Source organism: Homalodisca vitripennis, chromosome X, assembly GCF_021130785.1.
Source record: "Homalodisca vitripennis isolate AUS2020 chromosome X, UT_GWSS_2.1, whole genome shotgun sequence".
NCBI classification, from domain to species: Eukaryota; Metazoa; Arthropoda; class Insecta; order Hemiptera; family Cicadellidae; genus Homalodisca; species Homalodisca vitripennis.
Genome location: NC_060215.1, coordinates 128,163,295 through 128,187,867, shown reverse-complemented (window position 1 = coordinate 128,187,867; position 24,573 = coordinate 128,163,295). Strand labels below are relative to the sequence as shown.

The window sequence follows — 24,573 nt, the reverse complement described above, 5'->3', positions numbered from 1 at the left end:
CGTTTTATGAATGTTGTACTCGTTTGTGTCATTGTTTTGTGATTGTGACAGTATCGTTAAGAGATTTTAAATCGATCGCTCTGTGCGTGTTTCGATTTGATCATGACTGACTACGTGGGTTTTACTACGTGACAATGCACAATAGCTGTCTTTAATGTTGTTTGTTAACTTTGGGCAAAAATAAAACCCCTCATTGCAGCAAATAATACTAAGAGGACTTTGCACTACTTGCGGAATGGCACAGTATTCAGGATGTGTAAGGTTTAGGAAAGAGACATCCTGTTGTCAAGATTCCATGAGAAGTGATTACATCAATCATGTCACCTTTGAACTGTGCACAAAGGACCATAAAGAAAGAGTGAGGGAATCGATACATGCTTAACACATTAACTTTAAACTATTTTAGGATCACGCAATATTAGCTCACACAAGCGCTATTGCGTAATCTAAAAATAAAGCCATAGGGTAGCATTTTTGCTATTTGCTCTAATTACGTAATGCATAAACAGATTTACTAAATCCTTAATTAATATAAGTTATGTTAAAGATTTATCATCAATGAACTGCCAGCTATATTGATGGGCAACGACGAAATTCTATCTCTGCTTTATCCTTAATGAATTCAATTTGTCTGGTTTCTAAATAAAAGGAAATGAACGAAGGTCTTTACACTTTTTATCAGTGAGAGAAAAGGATTAATTTCCGCAAGGTTTACTAAAAACTTCCGTCCACTCGTGTTCAGATTTACGTGCCTTTAAAAACATTCTGGTGCCCTTAAGCAATAGTAGAACTTCATTAATCGTCTTTGCTGCATAGCCACTCAATACATTACATTAATTTAATAGTTTATTGCGTAAAATATACAATAAACAGTACAAAATTAAAAACTAGTATTTTAATAGCCCCTCAATGCATTAACTGTACTTGGATTTTTACGTAACTAAATAATAGTAATAATAATATACTTTTATGTCTCTTCCATATATTTTACATATTTGGGCGTTAATCGATAGCACCCGCAACACCCAAATACGTTTATAACGTTCCGTAAACTGTTTTAACAATTCTTAAACGTTTTCAAGATTTATTAGATCTAAGTGTTACTATTAAGATTGTACTTTCCTTTACTTATGTAACTTATATCGTTATTACAAAAACCCATGTAACTTAACATATTGTACTTTCGTTGTGTCCAGAAAAGACACATTGTATTATATTTCATAGGTACGAAATATTATTTTAGTTCTATATGTGTATAGTAAAAATATTGTCCTTATACAATATTTTGATATTCAAAGTAAATTTACTTAATGCAGGAATAAAAAATCATATTGAACGTTTTCATAAGGACTATCTGAGTACCCGATAATTTGTACTAATGTAAAATGTTTAAAATGGTTTATTATAAATCACTGTGACCGTATATATTTAATGTTTAGATATTATTGAAAAGATGATTCAAGTTTTGTTCGTTTTAAAATGAAAGTAATATAAAGTTTTGTATTAATAAAAATTAACTTTTTTGGTTTTCCATCAACCCTAAGTAACCGTATTGTTTCTTCCATGGTTTAGTCCAAAGTATAATATTCATATACGCAAAAGCCCAAGATAAAATGAAACTTTTTATCATTCCTCTAGTTTCGGTAATTTAACAATTGACTGATATTTGTTATCTGCTCTGTGTTTAGGTAGAGACTAAATAATGTTAAAAGTAATTTTTATAAACCATTTCAACTTTTTAACTGTTTCAGAATTTAAAGAGATCAATTAGTGTATATCTTGTGAACAATTTACTTTTATAATAAGGTCTACGGGCAGTCCAATCGCCATATACCGAGAATATTATCTACATGCCATATACTAACAATACTAGGTGACAAATCAAAGTAATTATTTTTTTAAATGAAATTTATAACAATACCTAGCGTAAGTCACAGGGAGAAAAAAATCAGTTTCAAGTCATTAAAATCTGGATTCAAAACTAAATTTTTACTCATACAGGGTTTAAAAAAGTAAACTGCACTAAATATCACATACACTTCTTACACTCACTAGTAAATAGTAATATTAACATGTGGTATGAAAATCAAGGCCATAAATATAAAAATACGTAACACCAATGTATTGAAAAAGAAACGTTAACATTAACACAAGATTACAACAGGAGGTGCATTTACTTTTACTGAGTTCCAGGTCGTACTATTCTATGACAGGGTTTACACATCAAGTTCATGTAAATAATTTGTAAATACTACATATATCCAATATGTCATACTTAATGTTTCACGTGTACTGTGACAATAACACAAACTACCGTAGAGTTTCTTCTGAAAGCTTGAATTATTTAGGCATAGGATGACTTAGAGTTTTAAAAGGTTATGGTTTTTTATTTGTCATAAATGCTTTTGTTTGTGTAACGACACAGCCCCTAACATAGATCATGTAACTAGTTCCGAATTCCGAAAAAATCTATTGGGCAAGAGGAAGAAATATCCTACGACAATTATAAAACACACACACTATCACCATTTGTATAACTTCCCAACAGATGCATAAGACACTTTTGTGCTGGGAAAATGCTAAAGGCGATCACTGGGCCTTTTACGCAAGTTCTAACAGAAGAATATATATTGAGGAGGAAAGGAAGTATGAAGAGGAAAACCTTGAGCTATGGTTAAGCAACTGTTTTAATTGAACTGTAATGGGAAGTGTGAAACAGTAACTAAAGTAGGAAACACTCAACATCTAAAAAGTAATGATGAAGGAAAGAAACAATCCAGATTCTGAATTTAAGGTCAGTAAAAAATTCCAACCAAATTCAAAATCTCTTCATTCTACTATTATTTTCATGAGGTCAAAGGTTAACAGCACTTGAAATGTTAATGACTACCTAAATATCACTGTTTTGATCACTAAATCTTATTCTAAGATATTTATTTATTAAATTCTACAATTCTCCAGGCGGATAAAAAGTATTGCTTTGAAAGAAAACACAACAGCGTTATCGGATGAGAAAATGTCCCTTTCATAAGTAAGGAATCTAAAAATTATCGGAATGTTTGAGAAAACAAAAAGCAAATTACAGAACTATTTAAAAAGTACAGGCTTAAATACACCAAAAATGGTACGTCGTGTGGTTTAAAAGTGATGAAATGTTGATCAGTGGCGTACAACACAACAGAAACAGAACAGTGACAGCGGCAGGCACATGACAGAATTGCTAATTGAACTGTCAAACACTAGAAAACTCATACTACTCCAGTAATATAAACATGCTTGCTTGTGCTCTCTGGAAATCATCCCGTACACTGATATCAGTAAAGTGGTTATTCGACATTTTCGTTAAAAACAACAAGTTTCCCATTGGATATTTATTGTATCTATTGTATTTTACAATAAAACGCTAATCCTATAAAATTCCTATTACCATTATAAAGTCTACCCATTTCGTCAGGTGTAAAATTTAATAGTATTTGTTTGTGTTCGATTAATCTTATGCTTTATGTTTAAAGTGTGAATAAAAGGACAGATTTCAATGAGAAATGCTCTACACGACTTTTAAAGACCTTCATCATGTTGATCTCATTATATCTTCAGGATTAGCCTGATGAAGGGGATAGACTAAAATCCCCGAACTATGTTCTATTATAGTCAAAAGCAATCTCTAAACAAAGAATTGACTTTCATTAGTTAGAATATTTATAATGAATAGTGCAAACCTATTTACTAGCCCATTTCATTCTAATAAAAAAATTGTAACTAGGGGAATTAAAAACAATGTTATATTAATAAAATTCAAATCCGGCCGAAAAGCGGGTGGGTGATCAGCTGGCAGCCAGTACTTTGGTGAAACCTAAGCAATCGGGAATTGGTCTTCTATTGCTTAGCACGGTCGTTAAATTAAACCGGGTATCATTCTCAGATTGGTACTAAAAAGGGATCTTGTTTTAAATTTATTTACACAAACGTCATGTTTGTCTGTATTGTCCTCCACACGTTCATCTCCTGCTCTCTGTCAACCATCCATCGATACTTTTGCTATGCCAAGCAACATATTACTTCCTTTTTATACATGACTTACTCAAGTAACACATATATGTGTGGTATTCTGTAATACATTTATGTCTAAAATTATGTACTGTATTACAAAATAACATCTCAGTTGTATAAACATACTGTTGAAAACACTCTTTAATGGTAATTGTTACGTATTGTGTTCCTTTTTTTAACCACTGCATTTTTTGTTGATGAGATCTTACTTGATTTATGCATGTTGTGCATTTTAATATTGTATTTGTAAAAACAGTTGATCAGTTGAAAATAAATGAAATAAACAACAAACACATCGTAACGATATTTACGATCATAAGCAGTTAAATTTTATACATTATACTACTACGCAATGTATTAGCATTTAATTAGAAGTGGCGTGTATTCATGATTATTAGAAAATAAATATTCTATATTTAGATACACTGATAGGGCTCGTATCATTTAAAAACTTTTAATTTCTTTACAGCTAGTTTTTTGTTGAAGATGCGCCAAACTATAAGGCCACATTTCAGTCAGACAGATAGAAAACTATAGACCTATAACTATTTTTACCCTTGAGTAAAGTGATTAATAGTTTGAAATTACTTGAATCAGAGTCTATAAAAGGAGTAACGTTATACTGTAAAGAAGGAAACAAATAAGCATTTTAGATGTGGAAAAGTGCTTAGCTTTTTATGTTTAGGGAATGTGTAAAATACGGCACATTAAAATTAAGGAGCACATAATTTTGAAATGTTTATAAATGTATATATAGCTATTAAATGTATAAATATTTTAAACCAATGTGTAAAAGTTAGTGTTGAAAAAATGTTAAAGTAAATGGACTGGGAAAAACAAGCTATTATGATCTAAAATATATTTAGAAAGCACATTTCTTTTCTAAAATTAAGTTCATAAAATTAATTCAGCGCACCTTAAGTTAGAATTTTAGTATGTAAAAATTGTATAAAACTTTAATCTTTTTACTATCGTGATAAATTACAGTTTTCGAAAATTTGAGTATAGTGAGTTTTTTTTCGGGTAACCTGAGTATATTATAGTTGGTGTTAGGTATTCTTTTGGTGGTGATAAGTTATACATAAAAGGGAAAAATATTTACATAAAAAGGCAATGACTTAGTAAAATGTTAAAAAAAGTTTTCACTTGGTTTTCAAACGCGACACTAAATCACTAAATAATCTTTAAAATATTTTTTTGGTATTAATCATGCCTTGATAAACGTTTGATAACCTCTAAATTCTTGCAAGTTTATACTTATCAGTTGCACATACACTAGGAGCAGCATATATTGATGTGCCACCTACATCTGGCTAACCCAATAGGTTTTTAAAATGGTACATGACTATGCGAACATTTCGAGATACAAGGGTTGAAGTGTTTATCCGACGGGTCTACTTTACTACACTGGATGGCTGTGGGAGGAGGTGGGTATCGCTGAATGCTTAAGGTTATTGCAAGCCTAAACATGAAGGAGAACTGCATCCTATCCGCTTTGACTGGAAGTCGCTGGAACAAAGGTAAACTCCCCTTCTTCCAAGGTGAAATGAGTGATATAGTGCCCTCCTTAAGTTGAGTGTAAAACAGGATCTTGACAGAGGGCGGTCCCTACACCCAAATACTACCCATATCGAACATCCTGTTATCCGAAAGCCAAGCACAAAATTTCTTTTGGACTAAGTGGAAGTTACTTCATTTTCTTATACTAACATCACAAAGTGAAACCGCTTGTAAATAATACTAAGTTTAATTTTGACAAGGAAACATTTTACAAAAAAAATCACATATATTCGTCGCTCTCTCTTTCTCTTTAATAAAATACATTTTATATTTTCAACATTAGATTTTAAATTATAAACATATTGCTGAAATAATTTATAATTTAACTCTTTATAATCATAAAAACTTTTACTTGGAAAGACACTCGCTGCTTGCAGTACATGCCCAGGAAAGTCTGCCTATGTGAGATCATATATATTTTGGCAATTTAGTCAAATAAATTTCAGAACTATGATTAATTATTTTCATTGAACATAATACTCTATGAAAATAAATATTGATATGATATTACTCTGTCTGACAAGTGATACTCAGAAAGTTAGTGGTAGGGTGAGCGTTGTGTGCCGGTCTTGTTGAAACACAAATTGAATACTCACATTAAGCTGGAAATCAGCAGCGGAGGCAAAAAAAAACTACATCTAATAGCTGAAATAGCAGGCTCCAGTAAGACTCCCATTCCTAGAAGAGAAAAAAAGTCAATGGTATTATTTACTGTTTAATTCACGCTTTTGCACTTTGATTTATGTGATTAACAGAAAATACTGTTGTAAAGAACATGATTTGGCAAAGAACTGTCTTACATTAAGTAGTTCCAAGCTGTAGAAATAGAACATGTATAAACGTGATCGAAGAATACTACCTGATTAGAGTAAACGTTTATTGGTACACGTATTTTACAGGGAGTCGAGGGATGTACGCTCCTTATGCCGTTATTGTGTACGTGCACGGCGAGTCTTACGAGTGGAAACTCTGGAAACGCTTACGATGGTCGCATCCTGACCGGCTATGGTCATGTTATCTTCATCACCGTCAACTTTCGCCTCGGTGTCCTAGGTAAGGCATTTCCGTTTGAAATATTTATAAACTACAACTGATTTATCCACAGACTTTAGTCTACGAGGAATTAATATTGTGTTACTTGTATAGTTGTAATGAGTGAGGTTATAGTAATATATTGTTAGATTATTGTTATGGGCTTTTCAATTTGCTGTAGAAAAATCCACAATTTTAACACCCTATAATACGATTATACTGAATATATCTGTAAAATATTATGGACCAGACACGCCCAATAAAAAGCTAAAAGTTATAGTTGATATTTTTATTTATATAAAATGGCTAGTATTTCAGTTTTTATACATAAAAATTTAATGAAAATTGACAACATAGAAAATACATTTCAGTATGTATATATAATCCCAGAAATACACGCAGTTTGAGCTTCATCACATTGAAAAACTGCCTTATTGCCCTATGCATTAAATCATGTTTAGTAATAAAGAATAGACAAATGCTAATTTATAGCGCACGACGAGATGTTTACTTTCATCAACATCTTACTTGGACTCGTAATAGATAACCAGCCTCCATGATAAGCTATCTAACAGGTAGGTCACCGCCGTAGTTTATGAAATAACACAGCACTAAGCCTCCATTTACTGTTCCGAGTCTCTATTGTTGTCATTTTCACATATGCCTCAAACAGAGATAACAATCTTGTTAGTTAAAAATTATATTGTAACATCAATACAAGGCTAAGAGGCCATGCAGAAATGTTTGAAAGTTTAGACCTATCAATTCTCTCTTGTGCCTTACATTTTTTTAGTTCTACAATAGGAACTGGAGTAATAATTCAACTTATAAGTATAATGTAGTGAACGACTTCATACAATGTTTAGCTCTTCCAAATTTTACAAGTGTTACATTTCATTATTACAATGCTAATATTGTCATATTTTTAAACACTACAAATGTTCATGTGTAAGTGAAAATATACTTGTGTAAACCTATTAACAATGGTTTAATTTGGAGTAATACTGTAACTTATTGTCAAAGATCGTGATGTCCCTCCACATTGCGTCTAAGTGTCGTGAAATAACCTTGTTTTATAAATTAACGGACATCAATAAAAGGTTATTTTAATATCAAAAACCTATATCGGTGGTCAGCGTCTATATGGTACGCTTGGAAATATTACTTTTAATCCCTTTAATGTCACTGTTGAGGTTTTAGCGTTTGTTAGGGGACTCTAACATAAAAATTCCTCAACATTTCCATAAACTAAACGTACATTTAAATGGTATTTTTAAACATATCAGTCTGATATGTTTTTATGCCACCATTTTAATTATGACATATACTTTCTATTGTACCATGGATTGTGTTCAATTGTAGAGTAATGTAAACAACATATAAAAACATGATGTGGTTTGAATATTCCCCTACTTTTCCCCTCGTTTTAGTGACAAATTAAATTAAATTATGGTTGTCTATTGGTGGTACACGGTACATTACAGATCTATTAAGGCGTTTAGCTAGTTAAAAAGTAAGTAGCAAGTACAATTGACATTACAATTTACTATCGTATTCTTGTAGTATTTTTTTTTAACTTTTATGGTAATCGATACTGATATGACTTATGTCAGATCGCCTACCCCGACTCATATACTGCCACTCATAGATTGTAAAATAAAAGTTGTTACAGACAAAAAAGGTTGCCAAAAATTCACACTACAGCTGCCGCTTCCTATGGGGGGGGGGTGGGGGGGGGGGGGGGTGGGGGGGGGGGGGGGTGGGGGGGGGGGGGGGTGGGGGGGGGGGGGGGTGGGGGGGGGGGGGGGTGGGGGGGGGTTTTAAAACTCTGATTTGTGATGTAAAATGTTTCATTTTTGAAACCAAATCCTGTTTATATTTGTTATGAAAAAAAAATATATTGATACTTCTAATCAATCCCTTTAGTGGAAGAAAGATTAAATCCCAAAACCCTTAATACATATATAAACGTCAAGGTTAATGAAAAATTGTAAGAAGAATACAGATTTCTTAAAAGTGGATTTTATACCCGATTTAAAACATAAATAATTCTGTTTTGAATTACAATCATAGATCTAGTTGTGTTAAACGGATACGTTTAACGTATACGTTTAACACAACCAAAATTTAAAAACCACCAAATTGTTTATAGTAAAATATCCAGGGCATTCTCTATTTAACTTTTTATAATATCTCGTGGTTTTTTAAATAAACAGCTGGTACACTTAAATCAGTCAAACTATATATAGATTAAAATATAGGTTATTATGTTCAGTTAACGTTTTACACAACCAAAATGTTAAAACCACCACCAAATTGTTTATAGTAATATATCCAGGGAAGTCTGTAATTAATTTTTTTATAATATCTCGTGGTTTTTACATAAACAACTGGCACCTTTAGATCCTTCAAACTATATATAGATTGAAATAATAGGTTATTATGTTCAGTTATTCGGTTGGGACCTTGCGCCGCGCTGAACTGGACATACATTTATCGATTCAGACTCGCATTAAATTTGTGGTTAATAGCTTGTACTGGAATTATAACGGCTGTACCAGAGTTAAACAAAGTCAATAAAAATATCCTGGCAATAAGATTAAATATATGTCAACGTTGGCATTATAATAATTGGCATATTAAACTTATAAATTATGTTTAAAATATACTGTTATACATGAACGCAATAATAAACAAATAATCGTTGTTTTATATATATATATATATATTACATATATATGTACAGATGTATAGTAATGCAAACACATCCTAAATTAAAAAAATATCTTTGCAACAAATGGATATAAACTAAATAACAATAATTGCAAACAATAAAAAAATTGCAATTGAATCACAAGAAACGAGATGAAATTAAATCAGTTGTAACAGGAGTAATCAACAATGGTATAAAAAAATAACAACGTAAAAAAAGTGGCAAGAGCTATAAAAAAGTAATAACAAGCAAACAAAAAGGTGTAATAACAATAGAATGGTAATCGAATGACTGTACAGATGTATGTGCTTGTGAGGTTTAAGGGTGGACTAAGTATACCATTAGTCAAGATGGGGAGTTTTTTAAAGATGCAAAGAATACCCCGAAGAAGTCTATCCAGGTTGCAGCCTCATTTCCGATCCTTAGGAGCCTTCATATTCCACCGTGGGTATGCATAATAAGTTGGCTCAATTCTCCTGCGGAAGACGGTCATTGAGCGATTGCCACGAGGAACCACCAGCACGATGTTGCTCAGGATATCGGGACAATCCAAGTAGGCCGTTTACCAACTTGAAGAGCACAGTTAGATCTATACATAGACGCCGAAGTTTTAGAGGGTGAAGTTTAAAACTGAAGCTTAACAGCAGCTACAGGGGGTACCGAGAAAGGTAAATTCCCAGTCTTGTTCCCAGCATTCTAACAAATCGGACCTTGCACGTTTTCAAGTATTTCGCCATGTCGAAATATATGTCCAATGATAGTAAGGATTCCAGATAACGGAATTAATATTCAAGCACTGGACGAACGAGGGATGTATACAAAATTACCAGGGACTGAGGAGAATTAGAGTCTCTTGAAGACCTCATGACGAACCCCAGGAGAGAATCAGCTCTTGCTGAAATGGAGATTAAATGTTCCAGAGGGCTAAGGGACGGTATCATCATCACTCATTATATCATCGGGACCAGCCCCTTTCTTGATGTCCAGTGCTTTAAGTTTGTTAGGTATATCAACAGCAGACACAGTGCAGTTAGAAAGTGAATGATTCAGCAACAAAATGGGAGTCAGGTATAGTAATAACAGCAGCATTAAAACGGAAGAAAAGAATTTGTGCGAAAACTTCTCTTTTAGTAGAGGGGATCAGTAGCTTCGGTCGAATCAAGATGCAATTTCTTAGGAATGTTCGGAAGTACGTCGCAAACCGCCAAAATGAGCCCAAAAAAGATTTTATGTTATTTTAAGTAACGATTCTTCAATTCTGTTAATGTAATTCAGGTGGCACTTACGGGCCATTTCCTCTGCATACATTCCTCAGTTACTGAAAACGTTGATAGTAGTAGAATTTTGATAAGGTAGCTTTATTACTTCTTGGGTAGATAGAATCTTCTTCTTGATGGGTAAATGCTTCAAAATACCTGGAGAACCACACAGGAAAATGGGAGGACGCCAACATTTTTGATTGGAGTGTTTGCCTTGACGATTTCACCAAGTTGACTACAAAAATTGTCGAAAGAGGATTCCGCATTAGCATCATTACATGCATGATAGGCCAAATTTTGGGAGTTGAGGTGGCCTCCAAAAAATCAAGGATGAACTTTGAAAGAGGTTGAACGAGAGGGGTGTCTTAGTTCAAAGGAAAACCCAAGAGCAGGATGATGTCTGTCCTCAGCAAGTAATATATCATCAGCAGTAGTGACCACCATCGAAGGTAATGAGGAGTGTATAAGGTCAAGGTAGACACCACGATAGTTCTGTATATGGTTCTTTTGATAAATATTCTGTGTTGCTGCCAGATCAAAAATATAACGTGAGGAATCATCAACATCAGGACCACTAGGATTGAGCCAGTCTACACACACACCACACACTTTACACACACACACACACACACACACACACACACACACACACACACACACACACACACAACACACACACACACACACACACACACACACACACACATGTATACAACATGTAGTTATATATTATACCAGGTACAATCTTATAAAACCTGACGTTCACTGCATGCTATATTTACTTATAATGAGTGCTTTTACTAGGACTAAATAGTCATTTATTTGTTAATTCATTTGTTTGAAGTGATTACACGTGAGTTTTCAAGGATAATCTGGAATATCTCTGGTACTTATACAATTTCACTTATTTGTTCATTGCGAACTTCATAAATCGTGAGAAAACCTCATGAATATTAAAAGTTACAATTTTAAAAGTAATGTTAGTGCTAAAAATATTGTATAATATGATGTGCTACATTCATCTATACGATGTCCGAAACAAAAATAATAATGTATAAGCCTGGATTTCATGAATGAATAACCAACTAAAACTACTTTTTCTGGAGAAACATTCAAGCCCATGAGCTACGTCTTAAAAAAAAATGCTTGGTGTAGTATTCTGAGATTTATAGGTGACTTGACTTATACATATTTGGTGAGACGAAACTCCACCTACGGAAAATATACTTTATATTGATATTCCAACTCCATGAATGCAACCTGGGGAAAAATATTATTTGCACTAGCTCTTACCCGCGGCTTCGCAAGTAATCTTTAGAACCAAATTCCTTATATTACTTAGTAAAAGCAATTATGATGTAATATGATGGGAGTCCTACACAAATTTTAAAAACGTAAGTAGGCATACATCAGGTAGATATAATGTAAGTTCGTGGTAAATAGTATTCGGAGTAAAACTTAATTATGATATCGTGTTTGGCACGTGTAGGAGCATTTCTGGTTCTAAATAATTATATACATAACGTCACAGCTGAATCTGCCTTGTGATCCCGATCAAGAAAACACACACATCTCAGATCACACACAGGTCTCGGAAACTTACTTGGGTCAAAAAAGCGTATATTTTGCAGTCCTTGTCCATATATTTCAGGTCCTATGATATTTTCCAGTACTATAGTAGAGTTTGCCTTGTTGTTCTAAGGAAGAAGAAAATATATATATATATATATATATATATATATATATATATATACTTACGTAGGACCGAGATGTCTACTTTCGGTTAAATAGTGCCTACTTAAGACCACTTAAATTCACTTACCTACTATGTCACAGTTTAGCTTGCCATATTGCCTCGATCAAAATTTTACATACGTTCGATTATCTAGTTCTTGGAAATCTACTTTGGTCAAAATCGTGTTGACATAGTTGAGTTTGCTAGGACTGAAAAGCCTAACCTAGAGGGAAGTCCTAACCTACTTCTTATGTACTACCAGTATAAGGGGGAAATCCTTTATTAAGGTTATGCAACACTCCTAAATAATTCGTTATTGAAGTTTTGTGTTACACTTGTTTTTTAGACCGTAGCCAGGGAAAGAATGAATCGTTAAGGTATGTTAGTAATTCATTTCTCTGTTTTTTCCGTAAGCCATTGTTAAATGTTATATCATAATGTCAAGGAAGCCCACCAGTTTAAAGTAACTTATGTGAAAAAAACATTCATAACTTTGTTCATTTTAAGGTTAGTTTTATGAACAGTATTTAATGAATTAGATGATTTTTAATTCGTCACTGGCGCAATCTGGAGTAAAATTTATATATTAATGTTTTATTTACTATCTGCATTACACTACCGATCAAGCACTGTTTACTTATTATTGATAAAATTCAAATGTAAACAGGATGTTTTCAGAAAGTTTGTTGGAACTAAAGCTGGTCACAAATACGTTTCGTTCTTAAATAACATTCGAATGTAAAAAAAAAACTATTTTTTCTATTGAATTCAACTTTAATTTGGTGAAATGAATGTGTTATGGGCGGTAAAAAGCACTCTAAATGTTAAATTCAGACCAAAGCTATACCTGTTCCAAATTTCAGCACAATCCGTATAGCAGTTTCAGCATGATTCGAGGACAAACCTCCAAACATCTAAATATCCAAACATTCTCTAAACTTTCGCATTTATAGTATTAGTGGGATATTCACGTACACACTATATTATATCTTCACCCATTCAATCCCTATGTTAAATTCTGTTTTGTTTCTATTTTATAAATTATTTATACAGTAAGTCATTCATATTGTAGGTAGGTAATTAATAAATAGGTCCTAAATTAATGTTGTTACTTACTTAAACAATAGATAACACTTTGCAAAGGCATTATCTATTGTCTCTGTTTGCATTTTTTATTGTTTTTTGTCATTTATCATTAGTTAGTTGTCATTAAAAATATTAAAAGGCCTTATTCTTAAAGGCTAATTATTAGTTTTTTTTTCTCTTATTTTGTTAGGTTGTTAAGAAAATATTATTTCCTATTGTGATCAATTTGAAAGATTGTGGCCAATGACTGAACATAAGTATGTATCTATACACTTTCATTTAAACATTTTGGAGCCATTGAAATAAATAAATGAAATTAGTAAAATGGAAGCAAAGTGAATGATCATTTACATGAGTACAAGTAAGGTAAAATCTACATTAAAAGTCCTACAAAAATTTACCAGTAGATGTGAGCATACTCATTTTTCCTTCCAGTTTTGTACCAGACGTTTAATCGAATCATCTAAGAGACCTCTCACTTGTTCGATATAAGCAAGTGTAGGGTCAAGTAGTGGCCTGACCTTTGAGCATTAACACAGATCGTATCAAATTGCTTCCTACAAAGCTTCAATTCCATTGGAATCCCCTATTAAAGCGTGTGGTCCCGTGTGGTCTATTGTGGGCGACCATTCGGGATTGAAGACTCTAAGCGTTTCGCATTCATGAACTCAGTGTCAGTCACAATATCTTGTTGGATCAGTCACGTTACATTGCTGGATAAGGACGGTAACATGTTACCTCCCGGATAAAAGGTACCCTGTTTAATGAGAAAATTATCGCTAATTTTGTTTTAAATATATTATTGAATTACAACACATGTGCTTTACAATAAACTTTAGCATTTTTAATAAACTGGTGTTAAAAACTCTTTTCATTAGACAGTACTTTGCTAATGATAACTAAACTTAAAAACTAGTTTCCCCATGTACAATGATTATCAGCCATATACATTTGTTGTTAGACATGTTGTTAGACTTATTAGTCTACAAAATCAATTCAGATCAATTTGGAATAGATTTAGGCCAAACAGCTACTATCAAACTCAATTTAGTTATTTTTATATTTAAATGATTTAAATAAAACTTTTATGATATTTATCATCATTATAGTGTTTGTTAAAATACTGTGCTTCTACCAAACATGACTAATGTAAAACTGATAATTAAGCAGCATAAATAACTTTTTATACAAACATTTGACTTTAAATTTCATTAGATATTTGAGAACATAGTATATAACGACAATACGACGCAGAAGACAGAAAGCAGAATATGTTGTTAAATAAAAATTAACAGTGTAAGAAATCACTTAATTGTGATTTAACACTTCTCATGCATAAGGAAAATGTTCAGAAAAGCAGGCCGCAATTGAAACATTGTTCCTCGGAATGGAAAGTTTCTAATTTCTGCAAGCTTTGCAAATAAAGTTGCTTATTCATGTTTCTTACCAGTTATAATTTCACAATTATCTAAATCACTTTCAATTTGGTCTTTTTTCAAGTAATTCTAAACAGTCCCAGAATGTAGTAAGCACTGCCTAAATTTGTTAACGTAATAATATACTTTATATCTTGTATGAACTTGTTCTTAATTAGGCATACTATTAATATATAAAAAACCAATGTGGCATTAAAATATTTAATATTTTATTACTGAATAGCTTAGGGATTGAGCCCATGATCACAGTACGTTAGTAGTAAAATATAAAAACCAACATAATAAACAAATAAAAAGAGGAAAATATATATGCTATATTAAATTACGAGTTTGGGGAAAATTTATGGTCATTTTTAATTTAGGGTTCATATTAATACTAATACACGGTTTTTTATTAAAATGACTTTGTACTGGTGTTAATAGTAATTTGTGTGACTACTGTGTGTAATGCTTGTACCGTATATGCAAATAGTTACAATAATACATTGTTAAAAAAAAAAAAAAAAATGGAAAATTGAACCAAATTATTTTTATATGTAATATGCTTAGTTTAATTAAAAAAAAATAAATAAAACCTAAGATTGGTATAATGTTAAAATAAGGCATCCCTGAAATAGCTTGAATTGGACAAGTTTCAGTTCTGTACATTTAAAACAATAGTACTCCATTGTAAGAAACTGAATTTTTTGATTGGTTCAGAGGTCTAAAAACTTGCTAACCAATAGGAAACCTAGTTGGTTACTTGTCTTGTAATGTTAGAACAAAACTACTGGAGAGCTCTGCTCATTATATTGTGTAGTTTAGCCTTGTAGGCCACATAGTTAGTAGTCCGGATTGAAAGAAGACCCCAGTTTACGGGGTATGTACATTTTTATAAGAACTTTGAACCAATCAACAAATTGTTTTAAGTTTAAATAAAAAATTCATACATATCTTTACTGTGTAAAAAAATTTTTAAATATCAATAAAATATTCACTAAAATGTTTTAAATAACTAAGAAGTAAATTGTTTTAACAAAGTAATAAAATCTAAACTACATTACAATTCTAATCAGATTTGTAATTTGTTTCTTATTAGGGTTTTCGGTGAACCGGACAAGAAACCAAATAAAAGGTGTAAGTGATTTAGTTTTAATATATTAAGAAGAAGTATTTTATTTTTGTTGGATACAACAATTCAAGCTATAGTCAGGAATATAAAATAGTTTAACTATTGAAAATTTATAATGAAATGTGCTCTTACTAAAATTATATTAAGAAATGCAAAAATGTACAAAACATCAAATTAATTGTCAATTGAAGATTGCAACAAGATAAATAAAAAAAATTTTTAACATTACAAGACTACAATTTCATTTGGCAGAACACAAACTCCATTTAAATATTATTATTTATGATACAAAACCAAATAATCTGGTTATAATTATTTGTCATGGAGTATCTCCACCAGAGGATACAGTGCATAACTAATAATATACATATTTATTAGAGCAACCATGTTACAAGACAAATTGCGCGAATCTGCTAGTAAAAAAATTTATTAAGTAAATTATATAAAAAAGAACATGGAGTTGTGTATCTGCAAAGTAAAGTGTAAAAGTTTTGGAAAAGTGAAACAGTTTAATTAGTTTTATTGATTTACAGTACTTGTAAAGTTTTAAAATGGCACTCAAAGTTGATCTTCTCACCAAAGAAGAACTAGTTTTATGAATTAATGTTAAGGAATGTAAATACAGATAAGACAGATAAAAGTAACAGATTTGAGAAAAAAGGCTAAGAAGTGTGATAAAATTAAATGTCCAGCCGAACTTTTTAAACCTACAAAATAAACTTAAAATTGCTGAGGAATTTGAAATAATAAAAGTGAAAGTATCAAGCATTGAGAGTTCAGTGGAAGAAAATATTAATAAGTAAATCAACTATTGACATTGTTAGGTTCGAACAAAAATTAAATCATTTACAAATTAGAATAAAAAATTTTGCTAAAATTTAAATTGGATAGTACTAAAGAGGAAGAGTTACATAAATATATGAAAAAAAACTAGGTTTAAAGAAGCTGAAACAAAATTTAAAACCCTCGAAGTTGACAGTAAGCTAAAAGAAGATATAGTTAGAAGGTTAAGTGAGACAAATATGGAGGAAGAAGACTTAAGTGATGTGTTTGAAAATAAACTAACTTTCAGTGCAAGTAAAAGTAGTGATAAAACCCCAATAGCTGGCTTAACTTATAGAAAAGAGGGAGAGTGTGGTAATGATGAAGTTACTAATACATCAATATTTTCAAAACTTCCTAACCCGGTTGAGAAACACTTAAAAAACTTTAAAATTACGAATGGTTTAAATATTAGTGAATTACTTGAGTTCATAAAAAACTTATTAAAAATTAAAGAACGAAACACATTTATTGGATACAGAAGTTATAGAAACTGTGCTTGGGTTATGTGACCGGACCTCTACTTTCCAAAATAATGGAGTGTAAATCGGACAAAAAAGACATTCAGGAGTTACATAGTGAATTGTTTACATTATTTTGTACCACTGGGCTTAAAAGAAAATTTAAAAAGGGAACTGGTAACTAGACAACAAAAAACCAGGGAACCCCTTTCTGTGTATATAACTGAGGTTAGGGAAAACTCAAAATATTTTAAATTGCAACTACAGTGAGGAAGAACTAGTGGAAATTATTAAGCTTGGAATAAATCAGGACGATAGAGCTAGGTTAGTATTCATGAAGAATCCAAAAACTTTTGAGGACCTTGATAGGTTATGTATACAAGCTCAAAATGTGGCATATGCAGATCACCAAAGAAGAAATGTGAATGTTAAAAACTTTAATGTTAAGCCAAAATTTGTCAGTAATATTCAGGAAGTTAAGAAATGCTTTAATTGTAATCGTGTAGGTCATATTGCAAAAAATTGTTACAGACCTAGAAATAATCTAAGAAATTTTGAACAAAAAAACTTGAATCAAGGGAGAGGTTTTACAACCCCTCGGGAAGCCTCTCCCAAATAAACAGTTAAACTTGTAAATAGTAAATGGATGTATAACAGTAATAAATTTAGTACTTTGAAAAAACAGTATGTATAAAAAAGCGAGGTTATGTACATTTATTTATAGATAAAGCCAGAGATGAAAGAAAACAATTTTAAAAAGCAAATGTATAAAGTAAAAAGGAAGTTAAACAATGAAAATAGTAAAAACTGGTTTAAGTATCAAAATAAAAGTTGTACTTTACCTAGTGTAGAAGTTGAATTTAGTAAAAATTTAAAAGAAAATGTTCCTTATTGACACAGGGAGTAGCATTAATTTAATTAACGAGACCATGCTAAATATGTTAGTTAAGGAAAAACTTGTAAAAAAGGTGTATCCTTCTGACAGGGAATGTTTAAACTGCTACAAATGATAAAATTGAGCTTATTGGTAGTTGCATTGTTAAAATTAAAATTAGAAAGTTTAGTTGGTATGTTAAATTTATGATTGGGAAAAATGTTGCTTGGAATATGATATTAGGAGCAAACTTTATGAGAGATGTTGGATTAGTTATAGATTTGAACAACGATGAATGTTATTTTAAATTTAATAAAAGTGTAAATATTGGCCTTGTTAACAACATTAATGTTATGAGTAATAATGTAAATGAAAATATCCAGATTGGTTGTTTTAAGGCTAGAAATGAAATTTGTAAGCTAGTCAATGCCTACCCTAATGTATTTACCGCTGAAATAGGGGAAGCAATAGACTTTGAGTATGAAATCAAACTTAAAGATAAAGAGCCTGTAAACATTAGACCTTACCCATTAAGCCCTCCAAAAATGAAAATTATGAAGGAAATCATAGATGACTTATTAAGACAAAATATTATTAGACCTAGTTTATCGAGCTACTCTAGTCCTACCTTTTTAGTTGGTAAACCAAACAGTGATAAATTTCGCATGGTCATAAATTACTCTAAGTTGAACTCAAAGCTCGAAAAGGTTAACTATCCTATTGGTGATTTACATCAAAGTTATCATTACTTGGAAGGAGCTTGTTTATTTTACAGTTTTGGATCTATGTAATTCCTTTTATCAAATAAAGATTAAAGAAAATTGTAAACACTTAACAGCTTTCTCTACTCCATTTTCGAGCTACGAGTGGAATAGGGTACCTTACGGCCTGCATTGTGGTTCTGGCTTATTAAGCTCATATCTTGATAGAGTCCTTCATGGTATAAAATTTCAGTATTGTATGAATTTTGTAGATGACCTAATAGTATTTTCTAAAAGTTTGGAAGAGCACATTATTCATTTAAAAGAAGTCATTAAAAGATTAAGTGATCACAATCTAACAGTCAATCCCAGTAAAGTGAAGTTTGCCTATAAGGAAGTGAGCTTTTTAGGCCATAAAATAAGTAAAAATCAAATAAAAATAGACCCTGAAAGAACAGTTGCAATTAGAGAATTTGAACCTCCAAAGAATGTTAAACAAGTCAGTCGATTTATAGGAATGGTATCATATTTTTTCTAAATACATAAAAGATTATGCTAAAATAGCTAGTCCATTAAATGAACTCAGAAAAAAGAAAGTAAAATTTAGTTGGACAGTTGAGTGTAACGACAGTTTTTGTGAAGCTAAAATCATGTATAAGTAAACCCCCCAGTGCTCAGGATAGCTGATTTTAATAAACCATTTATACTTATGTGTGACGCAAGCGAGATTGGTTTAGGAAGTACCTTACTTCAGGAATTTAATGGAGATAGGTTACCAATAGCTTACTATTCAAAGAAATTCACAGACGCAGAGAAATGTATGTCAGTATATGAGAAGGAAGCACTCTCTGGTCATTTTAAGCATGGAAAAGTTTCATTCTTACCTAGAAATTCAGCCTTTTTTATTAATTTACTGACAACAGCGCACTTTCTTGGGTATTAGGTCATTTTAGAAAGCTTGGTAGGTTAGGTAGGTGGGTAGAAAGAATATTAAGCTTGCCATTTAGAGTACAGCATGTGAAAGGAAGTGACAACAAGGTGGCTGATTGTTTTATCAAGGATGCATGAAATTGTTCTAGATGAAGCTAATAATAAGAATAAAATTAGTACAGATAATAGTAATAAGAAAAATAGGCAATACAAGAAACATAGATGTGTAAATAAGAAGGTAGTTAAAGATGACAAAATTGATGTTATTCAATTAAATGTTATAAAAGATTTCCCATTAGCGTTCACTAAAATTGTACAACACCAGAAAAATGATGTAGAAATTCAAGATATTGTTAAAAGTATAGAGAGAAAAGAAAATAGTGATAAGTTTTATTTAAATAAAGGTGTACTTATGTTTAGAATAAGTGATAGAAATAAGGGTAAAATTTATTTGCCAAAAATGTTGATTGAAATGATTTTTAATTATTATCACTCAAGTGTTCTTGGAGGTCATCCAGGTATAAAAAGAACCATTGCAAAAGTCACAGAACATTTTTACAGGCCAAACTTAGTTAATGAAATTAAGAATAAAATTAAGAACTGTGCTTTATGTAAAATGTCTAAGCCTGCTCAACGTATATACGAGGGCCAATTAATCGCTACTCATGCCAAACAAGCCTTGGAAAGAATATATATTGATATATTTGGTAGCTTAGTTAGAACTAAAGATGGTTATAATAATATTTTAATTTGTGGTTGATGATATGACAAGATACTGTTTGGTTAATACCTTTAAGAAATTGTAAGAGTATATCTGTCATAAGAAAATTAGAGGAAATTGTTTTTAATAATTTTTCAACTTGTCAAGTACTTGTGTCAGATAATGGCAGTTGTTTTAAAAGTGAAGAGTTTAAGCAGTTTTGTTTTAAGTATGGTATTGAACATCATAAGTTAGTTCCTTACATACCATCAGGGAATAGATCTGAGAGATACCTTAGAAATTTAAAAAGCATGTTACAAGCATTTTTATCATGATAAGCAAGATATGTGGAACAAAGATTTAAATTATTTACAAATGAGTTTGAACACAGCTTTAAATGAAAGTATAAATAGTACTCCATTTAAGCTTATGTTTAATCATAGTCCTAACCATGCTTTAAGTAATTTATGGCGAATAAATGACCTGATAGACAATAAGGTAACACCTCAAGAAATTAGTATAAAAATTAAAAATGCAATAAAGAATGTAAAGAAATCTGTAGAACACAATAGAGGAAGAGTGAGATATTCAGAGGAAAAGGTCAAACACCCATTTAAATTAGGATCAAAGGTATTTTTAAAAACTCATTTTCTCAGTAATAAAGCAAATAAGTTTTCAAAAATAAGCTTGGTTTAAGGTACACTGGCATTTACTCTGTGATATATTTCTTAAATCCTGTTGTTGTACTTATTCAAAAAATTGGTGAACCACATATTGTGAAAAGAGCACATATTAGTCAGTTAAAACCAGCATAAAATATTGTAGAATTGCTGAATTTAGTTAAGTTGTAAAATATACTGCATAAAATAATTATTGTAAATACAAGGCATTAAACAGTTGTAAATGTAAATACTTGAAGTTAATAGAATTCATAATACTGAATTTAATATGTTAAAGTGTATTAAATATGTTTGACTCACTGGATGTAAAATAAATTCAAAATTTGGAAATCTACACTTGAAAGCTTTCCTTGTAACCGAAACACTAACACTGACGAGACAAAACAACATGCGCCGCGACTACACACTGAACTTTTACGTAATTTGAATCACGGTATCACGAAACAAACTTTTTGATACGACTACCTCCACGGAACGCACTCAACTGAACTGAAAGCTTTCAGGATATTTTCTAGTTTTGGTAAGGTTTTAACCTGCTTAAAAATAAATCCAGTAATTCAAACAAAATGTACATACAGTAATAGACTAAGATAAAAGTACACTTACAAAACGATAAGAAATTCATTAGAAAGACATCATTGCAGGAAATCATTAGAATGATAATGATGTAATGACATTGTAATGCCATTAGGTTATTTTATAATGATGATAACAGACTATCTATAAACATCATTGAAATAACGTGCAATAGATAAGGTTGACAGTGATTAATGACTCTATTTAAGTTGTAGTGAATGTGCTGTGGAGCTGAGTTGTATCTGCAGTTCAAACCTCTGTTGCTGCACGGCGGAGGTTCCGGTAGTGGCACGGACATTGTTGTCATTGTTGACTGTTGCCGCGCGCCCTGGCCCGGCCCGCACCCTCAGCCGCATGTGGCTGGTTCCTACTCTCACTAGCCCCTAACATTACTGGTACCGGGCCCGTACCTCAGTGTCATGGGACAGGTAGAAGGAATGATGAATTGAACTTTTAATGATTTAATAAAATAAAGTTTTAGTTTATATGTCTTCAAATAGATTTAAGATATAAAGGGATTATTTTACTTTAAGAATTAAGCCTGAAGATAGGAATTAGTTGAATTTTGAGTTTTTATGTGTAAAACAAATATGTATTTGAAAAATGACATGTTGGCAAGTTTGAATATTTTGGAAAATTTTCCTTTTTTTTGAGGGAGAGATTTTGTACCGTATATGCAAATAGTTACAATAATACATTGTTAAAAAAAAAAAAAAAAATGGAAAATTGAACCAAATATTTTTATATGTAATATGCTTAGTTTAATTAAAAAAAAATAAATAAAACCTAAGATTGGTATAATGTTAAAATAAGGCATCCCTGAAATAGCTTGAATTGGACAAGTTCAGTTCTGTACATTTAAAACAATAGTACTCCATTGTAAGAAACTGAATTTTTTGATTGGTTCAGAGGTCTAAAACTTGCTAACCAATAGGAAACCTAGTTGGTTACTTGTCTTGTAATGTTAGAACAAAACTACTGGAGAGCTCTGCTCATTATATTGTGTAGTTTAGCCTTGTAGGCACATAGTTAGTAGTCCGGATTGAAAGAAGACCCCAGTTTACGGGTATGTACATTTTATAAGAACTTTGAACCAATCAACAAATTGTTTTAATTTAAATAAAAATTCATACATATCTTTACTGTGTAAAAAATTTTAAATATCAATAAAATTTCACTAAAATGTTTTAAATAACTAAGAAGTAAATTGTTTTAACAAAGTAATAAAATCTAAACTACATTACAATTCTAATCAGATTTGTAATTTGTTTCTTATTAGGGTTTTCGGTGAACCGGACAAGAAACCAAATAAAAGGTGTAAGTGATTTAGTTTAATATATTAAGAAGAAGTATTTTATTTTTGTTGGATACAACAATTCAAGCTATAGTCAGGAATATAAAATAGTTTAACTATTGAAAATTTATAATGAAATGTGCTCTTACTAAAATTATATTAAGAAATGCAAAAATGTACAAAACATCAAAATTAATTGTCAATTGAAGATTGCAACAAGATAAATAAAAAAAAATTTTTAACATTACAAGACTACAATTTCATTTGGCAGAACACAAACTCCATTTAAATATTATTATTTATGATACAAACCAAATAATCTGGTTATAATTATTTGTCATGGAGTATCTCCACCAGAGGATACAGTGCATAACTAATAATATACATATTTATTAGAGCAACCATGTTACATGCTTAAATGCTGCTTGCTTTAAAATGCGTGCTTAATAATTAGATCCAACAGTTGAATACTTTCAATCACACTTTACACAACATATAACAAAGATATAACCGACGCACAGTTTGCCAGCATATGATCAAATACGTGTATGCTAAGAAAAGTTATGAAGTAAGAATGAGTAAATTTTATATACATAATTTCTAGAAAATAAATAAATCAGGATAGCTGTAACAATTGTAATAACCGCATTTATATCATATCAATAATTCACCTCGACCCGTCTGTATGTACACGACATGACTGTTGGTTGTTGTCCAATGAACGGCAATTAATCGTTTTTTGAAAACTGTATTATGTGTGTTATTTGAACTGTACTATAGGATGCTTCCTATATTATTTAATTGTTTATAGGAATCTTTATTATACTGAATGTTAATATACAAAATTTTTTGTTTTTATTATGATGACCCTAAATAGTCCTCGAACTCTTAAGATTTAAGTAGATACTGGTGGAAATTAAAACTGCACCTTTTTAGAAAATATTCAGGTTTATTAAGTCAATTCAAATGTCAATTATTAACCTTGTATTCCACCAAAACAATGTTTTGAACAATAGGTTAAAATTACTACTTCCTTAGGCAAGGCACTTTCGATTTAATATTGGCTCACTGTCCTCTAAATACGTGAGTATAAAATATAAAAAATAAAATAATAATCTTGAATAAATCTGAATGAAATAAATTAAATAGGCTTCTTCTCAAAACTAATAAAATAATAATAATAAACTTCCTTCAAATTAAATTCTCAAACAAAACTAAACAGTTCTCAACAGGAATTTTTCACAAGTTCCTACAGGATATGGTGCAGCACCTGCAGCTCTTAATTTTTACTACAATCCTTAGAATTTCAATTAAATTTTACGTTCGACTTTAATAAATTACTCCTTTACAATTCATATATATATTATAGTCCTCACTCAACAGAATTTGATCGTTAATTTCAAATTTTCAATTCCAATTTTAAATGAATTCACTTCTTAATTTTGCAAATTTCAAATTTAGAAAAATTTAATAATTCAGTCAAAGTACTTAGCTCTTTGGTCGTGAAGGTCTTGGAGTTCGGTATAAATTAAATTATACCGACGGATCCTACG

The 24,573-nt window shown here is 31.1% G+C and overlaps 1 protein-coding gene across 1 annotated transcript in view; it reads left to right on the top strand.

Annotated features, from left to right (window-relative positions):
* Positions 1-22,106, top strand: part of LOC124369620 (neuroligin-2-like) — a 30,173-nt gene extending 8,067 nt beyond the window's left edge. The window contains exon 3 of the mRNA XM_046827669.1: positions 21,958-22,106. Coding sequence (XP_046683625.1) covers positions 21,958-22,106 — 149 coding nt within the window. The remainder of the gene's footprint in view (positions 1-21,957) is intronic.
* The last annotated feature ends 2,467 nt before the right edge of the window (positions 22,107-24,573 follow it).